This window comes from Camponotus vicinus, unplaced genomic scaffold (genome assembly GCF_025532165.1).
Source record: "Camponotus vicinus isolate PSW18456_S1 unplaced genomic scaffold, iyCamVici1.0 SCAF_6, whole genome shotgun sequence".
NCBI lineage: Eukaryota > Metazoa > Arthropoda > Insecta > Hymenoptera > Formicidae > Camponotus > Camponotus vicinus.
In genome coordinates, this window is record NW_028141978.1 from 6,715,879 (window position 1) to 6,723,714 (window position 7,836).

General features: G+C 38.6%; 3 protein-coding genes across 6 annotated transcripts; 1 reads left to right on the top strand and 2 right to left on the bottom strand.

Annotated features, from left to right (window-relative positions):
- Nucleotides 1-320: 320 nt before the first annotated feature.
- On the bottom strand, nucleotides 321-2,747 carry LOC145973132 (nitric oxide synthase-interacting protein homolog). 3 transcript variants are annotated; one of them, XR_014439371.1, is made up of 7 exons: nucleotides 2,432-2,746; nucleotides 2,242-2,353; nucleotides 1,764-2,158; nucleotides 1,568-1,676; nucleotides 1,285-1,379; nucleotides 811-931; nucleotides 321-734 (listed from the first exon to the last, which is right to left on the bottom strand). XR_014439371.1 is itself a non-coding variant. In XM_083102335.1 (5 exons), the coding sequence occupies exons 1-5, from the start codon at nucleotides 2,605-2,607 to the stop codon at nucleotides 1,308-1,310; spliced, it is 864 nt and encodes a 287-aa protein (XP_082958461.1). In that variant the 5' UTR covers nucleotides 2,608-2,745; the 3' UTR covers nucleotides 1,008-1,307. The 3 variants fall into 3 exon arrangements, 2 of the variants coding, with proteins under 2 accessions (XP_082958462.1, XP_082958461.1); XM_083102335.1 differs by lacking the exons at nucleotides 321-734; nucleotides 811-931 and having other exon boundaries at nucleotides 1,008-1,379; nucleotides 2,432-2,745; XM_083102336.1 differs by lacking the exons at nucleotides 321-734; nucleotides 811-931; nucleotides 1,568-1,676 and having other exon boundaries at nucleotides 1,004-1,379; nucleotides 2,432-2,747.
- A 600-nt stretch (nucleotides 2,748-3,347) lies between these two features.
- On the bottom strand, nucleotides 3,348-4,786 carry LOC145973149 (uncharacterized). 2 transcript variants are annotated; one of them, XM_083102392.1, is made up of 2 exons: nucleotides 4,665-4,786; nucleotides 3,348-4,029 (listed from the first exon to the last, which is right to left on the bottom strand). In XM_083102392.1, the coding sequence occupies exon 2, from the start codon at nucleotides 4,023-4,025 to the stop codon at nucleotides 3,573-3,575; it is 453 nt and encodes a 150-aa protein (XP_082958518.1). In that variant the 5' UTR covers nucleotides 4,026-4,029; nucleotides 4,665-4,786; the 3' UTR covers nucleotides 3,348-3,572. The 2 variants fall into 2 exon arrangements, with proteins under 2 accessions (XP_082958518.1, XP_082958517.1); XM_083102391.1 differs by having other exon boundaries at nucleotides 4,431-4,748.
- Nucleotides 4,787-4,950: 164 nt separating this feature from the next.
- Nucleotides 4,951-7,836, top strand: Hsp90 (heat shock protein 90). Its single transcript, XM_083102356.1, has 3 exons — nucleotides 4,951-5,360; nucleotides 5,661-5,779; nucleotides 5,864-7,836. The coding sequence occupies exons 1-3, from the start codon at nucleotides 5,211-5,213 to the stop codon at nucleotides 7,761-7,763; spliced, it is 2,169 nt and encodes a 722-aa protein (XP_082958482.1). The 5' UTR covers nucleotides 4,951-5,210; the 3' UTR covers nucleotides 7,764-7,836.

A 7,836-nucleotide genomic window follows, 5' to 3' on the forward strand; every position in this document is an offset into this window, starting at 1 on the left:
CAGAGTTGCTCGCGAGATTCTTCCACCCCGGCTACTTTTCACCCCGCACAATCGATGCATTTACATATCCTACTTACGTATTTATATCGTCGGCCGCGAGTGTCATAATTGTTCGTCGCGCTACGAAAACCCGAGAGAAAATCGTCGCCGCGCTCCGGGATTGACTCGAATAAAACTGCTCGCGTAACTTTATTATTATCGCGAACAACAGACACAGGACACACGCCGGCGACGCTCTCGCGTCGCGCGATAACTCGCGGGTCGCCGGTCGTTCCGGGAATCGCGAAAGTTGAATCGGGGAAACTTGCACTCGCACTCACCTCTCCCCCGTCGTCGATGTCGCCGTCGTTCGGCGTCTCCAAGTCGCTCCGTCCGTCCTCGGCGCCGCGACGTAAATCCACATGACACACCGGCGCGCCCGTGACGTTTGAGCGCGAAATCGCGCGGCAGAGAAATACGCGCGCACGCACCTAACGCACCGTCGTCTTTCGAACGCGCGCGGGACTCGAATCGTCGACCCGCAGATTGCCGCTTACCCGGCAGAGCGCGCGTGTTTCTCACCAGCTCCCTCCGGAGAATTGTATCCGACAGAGATGTCGCCACTGCCCTCTCGTCCAAGCCGACATCATGGAATTAGGCGAAGGGTGGGGGAAGAGGGTTTTTTCAAAAGTTTTCTTCTCTTTCGTTTTTTCTTATGAATTTTTCCACACGCATGAATTTTTCGTGATAAGACTCTAAAAATATGAGAATATTGAAACGATCAGCGTTAAAATAAAATTAATTTTTTGCAATTCAAAGCAATGCTATTACGTATTTATATTGTTTTTGTCGCAGATACGTGTGCTGATTTCTGCTTTTGATATCTCTATATTTTATTTAATTTCTTCTTTTTTATATATGAAAGAAAATCAATTCGGAATCTCTTCTTTGTCTGTGAATATATATTTATTTAATTTTAATAAAATGCATAAAATTCCGGAATTGTGTGTTAATACAAAGTCGAATTTGAAGACAATGTATTAAATGCTCTTAGTAGAATCGCGCATATACAAGCATTATATATTTTATATGCATTTATGTATTTTATAATTGTAATTTCTGTTAATTGAATTAAATGATTGTAATGTATATATCATATTCCTCATACTTGAAAAGCATTAATGTTTGAACATATTTTATTAAAAAAAATTTATTAATAAAATACATAAATACTAGTTAATACTTAATTAATTTGCAGATCTTAATCTAATTTGTACATTCTTAATTACATTAAAATCTAAGTACCATAAAGCTGTGTAAATTGTTCCTTACGCCTGCAATACTGGCCTTTCATGCTTACCCTCTAATGAATCATTAACAGATGCATAGCCAGTACCACCCTAAAAAATGATAGACATACTTGGATATATTTTTTAGTTAAATACATATATATATATATATATATATATATATATATATGAGATATATATATATAAGAGTAAGTAGTACAGATATAATATCGAAAAGATTTTGGTATATATATATATATATACCAAAATCTTTTCGATATTATATCTGTACTACTTACTCTTTGTAAAGGAATAATATCAGATGATGTCAGTTTAGAATTATCCAAAGGATTAATCCAGTCCTTCTTTATCAATTTTTCCACACATTCCATAGTAACTACATCACCGCTACAAACACAAAATATTTAAACAGCCATATAATATAAAATTAATATTTGCAATTTGCAAAAGAAATTAGAAATTCATTTATCTTACGTTGTCCTTATCGCAGCACAAGGTACATTATTGCCCAGGATATCATGTGTAATGGGACACATGTATCGTGCTTGTTTAACAATAAGTGATCTCTTGTCATCTGGATCTTGAACTTGTGTGAATTTTACAGGAATCAGATCTTTTACTTTCAATGGATTTCCACTGACAGGACAGTAGATAGTTTTGTCAGGTTTTTGTAAAGAGATTTCTTTCGCTTCCGGTGTCTTAGAAGGTATCCAGAAGCTTGGTAATACTTTGTCTTTGCCATTTTTCATATTGGACACTGATGCTCCATCTGTTGCATTAGAACCATTTGACACAATAGTCTTTTCACCCTTTAAAAAATTCTGCAGCTTTTTTAATTCTTCATTAACAGTTTGTTCTTGGGACTGTTCCTATAACAAATATATCAATAGTAATATAAATACTATATTGATTAGTTAAACTTTTCAATGAATTTTCAAAACAACTCGCTTACCTCTTTCTTTTGCTTCTGTTTTTCATACTCTTTCAATTTTCTTGCATATTCTCTCTTTTTAGTCAAAATGTATTCTAGTATCGATTCTTTATCAAACAAATAACCATGCTTTCTGTAACAATATAGATTATGACAAAAATATTCATGTAAGCAGAAATAAACAAATAGATATATTCCATAAGATACGTACGTTATCACCGGATTCCTACAAGGCTGTAGAGTCAAACAACAGCAATCGAAATCTTTGACGGAATCCTTGCCCACTCGTTGAGTATTGGTACCATACCCTGACGCCGCAGCATCCTTTTTTTTCTCGTGATACGTGTATACAGCACCCGCGGTACAATTCCTCGCATGTCGTGTCATTGTTGTTAATAATTCGTAATATTTTCTTTTTCTTATTCTAAATGACTGCCTAGGCTCCTAAAGAAGGAATATTTTGCCTGTATTTCCCGGAGCAGTATACAATAAATATTGTGGAGCAATACAAAATGACGTAGATGACCTAAATGCACCGGATTGGTTGACACAAGCAGTAATTTTAGCTCATAATGACCGCATTCAGTGGATTCAACTGCAAAGTAACAATCGAATACGATTGGTTTCTACTTTCAGGTCCGACCAATCAGCGTCCAATTGCATCGGAAAATCTAGTGATGTTACCCAACTGTTGAGTCCGCTGAATGCGGCCAATTTAGACCAATCCTGTGCTTGGATTCTTTTTCTAGAAACTTACTAATGTAATGTTGTCTTCATGTTCTAGGTAATTCAAGTAAATTCGTTTGCTTGTACTCTCTACACTCAGTTTCCGTTTTCTCTCTCTCTTTTTAATGCCCAAAGATATATCAATCTTACTTTAATGCAGGAAATTTTAGAAACTACGAGCAAAACGCACATCTATCAACATGTAATTTTTATTGTAAACTGCGAAATACGATGAAAAATAGGTCAAGGATATTAGATCAATTAAATATACAATCAAGAAAATAAACGAAATAAACCGTCGATAAACGCTGTAAAAAAAACACATACTTGCAGGATAATTGACATTTTGTAGAATAAACGCAGTTTCTGACGCAATTACTGAAAAGGTTTACACAAAAATATACAATGTTAAATTTTATATTACAAAACTACAAATGTTTTCTCTTTTGTAGATAAAAAGTAAATACGTTACACATTTTTGTGTGTCGAGTCAGCACATATAATAGAGAGGAATGCATATACAATGATAAAAAATATAGTCATTCATTGATTACTTAAATATTCAATGGCAGAACGTTAATTGGATTCAATCAAAAGAATTGTCTCTGATCATTTACGACCACGATTTATTTTTTATCGCTATCCTCATTACTCTCGGACGAACTATTCTTTTTGTGCTTTTTATGTTTCTTGTGTTTAGAGCTCTTCTTTCTCTTCTTACGCTTGTGCCTCTTCTCCTCCTCGCTGGACGCTTCCGACTCGGATTCACTGTCATTGCTGTCCGATCTCTCGCGTTTCTTATGTTTCTTCTTCGACTTCTTCTCTTTGCGCTTTTTCTTGGCCTCCTTCAGCTTCTTCTTCAACTCGCGTTCGCGTAATTCTGTCAACGGGGTTACATAATTCTCGTCGCTGTCCGAGCTCGTGCTACTGACATCCAGCACGATTTCTTTGTTGGGATCGATCTTGATAAAATTGCGACATTGATAGGTTAAGTGTCCAGCGTATCCGCATTTTTTACAGGCGGGCCGTACGTGCTCCTTGTTCTGAGGAATCAATCTGGAAAGTATTCCGGGATCCATCAATCTGCAAAAACGTTCACACGGATGCTACGTAACAATGGAACGCAAAATATGTGCACAAAAGATGAAGCGGTTCGTGCACGTTTATTCTAGCGCTTTCGTCACCAAAGTAAACGATTCGATGCGTCGCGACAAAATCAACAAATTTCGACTCGATTTATACATGTCAAGAATAAATATATTATATATAAACATATAATTTTATGGCAATTTTTTTAGTTATATTTTCGAGACAAGGAAATGTCAATGTCGATCGTGTCGATAAGACTGTTTTCCAGAAATATCAAAATAATTAAAAAAATTAAATAATCAATAATCGAGGATGCGCATCATTAATCATAGACATCTAGCTTGGAAATTGCATGACTGATAATTTACGCAAAGATAAATTATAATTCCACCTACGTTTACGTATGAAAAAATTCTTTAAAAATTCTCTAACCAAAAAATATCAAAATAAAAAATACACAGAGCAAAATTGCGTCGTTTTGAGATCTTTGCAAGATATGGTTATGAAACGCCTAGACGATGATTCGCGTCCTGATTCATCCTTGATACGTTAATCGCAAAACCCTGGAATTCCTCGACGCCAAAACGCGGTCGATTATACGTTACACGTGCGTAAGTATGTACACGCACACAAACGATGTAGACGCCACACCGCGCACGCGTCTCGTTTATTCGAACAGCACGTTTCGAGCTATCGCGATGGTTCTAGATCCCGGCGGGACGTCGTCACTTCCTGTCACCGCGCTAGTCGCGAGGGCGAAGCTACGAGTCGACGCGAGCGAGCGCGCGTCTCGCGGAGAATCGCGCGCGACACGTCGTATTAATTGAGCCGCGAAATTTCGCAGCAACGCGATTCGCGCCACCGGCCGTAATATTCCACTCCAAGTCGGCCCCGAGGAGCGATTTTGATAGAAGCTTCTAGAAGTCGGGCGGGCTTCCGTTCTCAAACCTTCTAGAATCTGCTAGAATTTTCAGCACTCGATAAAAGCGCTCGCTGCGCGCCAGTATTCAATACTCTCTAAAGTGACCGCGTGCGAGACGTATCGTTGCTTCGAGGAAACCTTCGCTCATCCAGCTCGTCTGCTTGCCGAATACGACGCGAGTGCATCTGTACGCATTTAATTTACCTGTGATTTAACGTCTCTCTAACGTTCAGTCGAAGAATATTCTGAAAAAATGCCCGAAGACGTCAGCATGGCTGATGCCGGCGAGGTGGAGACCTTCGCCTTCCAGGCCGAGATCGCTCAGTTGATGAGCTTGATCATTAATACCTTCTACTCGAACAAGGAGATATTTATCCGAGAATTGATCTCCAATTCGTCTGATGTAAGTGGCTCGAGTATTATCGATAAAAAAAAAATCAATGATGCCCTATTGATTTGTTCGAAATTGTTTCAATGCACGTGGGATAATTTGATATTTTATTAAATTCTGATAAATACGTCATACTTATATTTAACAAAAATTGATTACATTTTTTTTACATATCTAGAAATTTACAAAAAGCATTATAATGTAAATGTAAATCAGTAAATAAATATAAATCTTGCATAATAAAAAATTGAGCCTTGTTAATGATGCATATATTATCTATGCATGTATTAATTTTTTTATAAATTTATTTAGGCATTGGACAAGATACGATATGAATCTCTAACAGACCCGTCCAAGCTGGATACATGCAAGGAACTATTTATTAAAATTATTCCAAATAAGAATGACCGTACCCTGACTATTCTTGATTCGTAAGTATTAATTTTCTGTAGAGATATACATTTATACAATGTATGTTAATATTGTTATTAATTAATAATTTTCTTTTTTTATAGTGGCATTGGTATGACCAAAGCTGATCTTGTAAACAATCTGGGTACTATTGCCAAGTCCGGCACAAAGGCATTTATGGAAGCTTTGCAGGCAGGTGCTGATATTTCCATGATTGGACAGTTTGGTGTAGGTTTCTACTCGGCGTATCTTGTAGCTGACAAAGTCACTGTAATCTCGAAGCACAATGACGATGAGCAATATTTGTGGGAATCTTCTGCTGGAGGTTCGTTTACGGTTCGTCCTGACAATGGCGAACCTATTGGACGAGGTACAAAAATCGTCTTGCATATCAAGGAGGATCAAACCGAGTATTTGGAAGAATCAAAAATTAAAGAGATTGTAAAGAAACATTCCCAATTCATCGGCTATCCCATTAAGCTCCTCGTAGAGAAAGAGCGTGATAAGGAATTGAGCGAGGACGAGGAGGAAGAACCTGCAAAGGAAGGCGAGACTGAAGATGAAAAGCCAAAGATCGAGGATGTTGGTGAAGACGAAGAAGAGGACAAGCCCAAAGAAGAAAAAAAGAAGAAGAAGAAAACTATCAAGGAGAAATACACCGAAGACGAGGAATTGAACAAGACGAAGCCGATCTGGACGAGAAATCCTGATGACATTACACAGGAAGAATATGGTGAATTCTACAAGAGCTTGACCAACGATTGGGAAGATCACTTGGCTGTGAAACATTTCTCTGTAGAGGGGCAATTGGAATTCAGAGCACTGCTATTTATTCCGCGTCGTGCGCCGTTCGATCTGTTCGAGAACAAGAAGAGGAAGAATAACATCAAGTTATATGTGCGACGTGTCTTCATCATGGATAACTGCGAGGACCTAATCCCTGAGTATCTGAACTTCATCAAGGGTGTTGTAGACAGCGAAGATCTGCCTCTGAATATCTCTCGTGAGATGTTACAACAAAATAAGATTCTGAAAGTCATCAGGAAAAATCTCGTTAAGAAATGCTTAGAACTTTTCGAAGAATTATCAGAGGATAAGGAGAACTATAAGAAGTGCTACGAGCAATTCAGCAAGAATCTGAAATTGGGTATCCACGAGGACAGCCAGAACAGGAAGAAGCTCTCAGAGTTGCTGCGCTATCACACCTCTGCATCTGGTGATGAAATGTGCTCGCTTAAAGATTATGTTGGCAGGATGAAGGAAAACCAGAAGCACATTTATTACATCACTGGTGAGAGCAGGGAACAGGTCGCCAACAGTTCATTCGTAGAGCGAGTAAAGAAGCGCGGTTTCGAAGTCGTCTACATGACTGAACCCATTGATGAATACGTCGTTCAACAGCTGAAGGAATTCGACGGAAAGCAGTTGGTATCAGTCACAAAGGAGGGCTTGGAATTGCCAGAGGATGAAGAGGAGAAGAAGAAGCGCGAGGAGGACAAGGCCAAATACGAAAATCTTTGCAAAGTCATGAAAGATATCCTGGACAAGAAGGTGGAAAAAGTAGTAGTTTCCAACAGATTGGTCGATTCGCCTTGCTGTATCGTCACATCACAGTATGGCTGGACAGCGAATATGGAAAGGATCATGAAGGCACAAGCTCTCCGAGATACATCCACTATGGGATATATGGCCGCGAAAAAACATTTGGAGATCAATCCCGATCATCCCATCATGGAGAATTTGAGGCAAAAGGCTGAAGCTGACAAACACGATAAGTCTGTTAAAGATCTAGTCATGCTGCTATTCGAGACTGCTCTCTTATCGTCTGGTTTTGCGCTTGAAGATCCTCAAGTACACGCATCTAGAATATACAGGATGATCAAACTCGGCTTGGGCTTCGATGATGAGGATACGCCGAATACTGAGGATGAGAAGATGGAAACGGAAGTGCCGGCGTTGGAGGGTGACGCGGAAGAAGCGTCGAGAATGGAAGAAGTAGATTAAAACTTATAAATTAAGTTTTTACTTTAATCCATTCATCGATAAAAAATAAAAAAATATTTAGCGTTTTTTTTTA

What these genes read in the sequence shown, in the direction of transcription:
- LOC145973132 (XM_083102335.1), bottom strand. Translation starts at nt 2,607, where the DNA reads ATGACACGACATGCGAGGAATTGTACCGCGGGTGCTGTATACACGTAT. An exon ending in TGTAGGAATCCGGTGATAAC is followed by an intron (nt 2,354 to 2,431) that starts GTACGTATCTTA and finishes ATATTGTTACAG; the next exon opens with AAAGCATGGTTATTTGTTTG. An exon ending in AACAGAAGCAAAAGAAAGAG is followed by an intron (nt 2,159 to 2,241) that starts GTAAGCGAGTTG and finishes TATTTGTTATAG; the next exon opens with GAACAGTCCCAAGAACAAAC.
- LOC145973149 (XM_083102392.1), bottom strand. Translation starts at nt 4,025, where the DNA reads ATGGATCCCGGAATACTTTCCAGATTGATTCCTCAGAACAAGGAGCAC.
- Hsp90 (XM_083102356.1), top strand. Translation starts at nt 5,211, where the DNA reads ATGCCCGAAGACGTCAGCATGGCTGATGCCGGCGAGGTGGAGACCTTC. An exon ending in TGATCTCCAATTCGTCTGAT is followed by an intron (nt 5,361 to 5,660) that starts GTAAGTGGCTCG and finishes AAATTTATTTAG; the next exon opens with GCATTGGACAAGATACGATA. An exon ending in ACCCTGACTATTCTTGATTC is followed by an intron (nt 5,780 to 5,863) that starts GTAAGTATTAAT and finishes CTTTTTTTATAG; the next exon opens with TGGCATTGGTATGACCAAAG.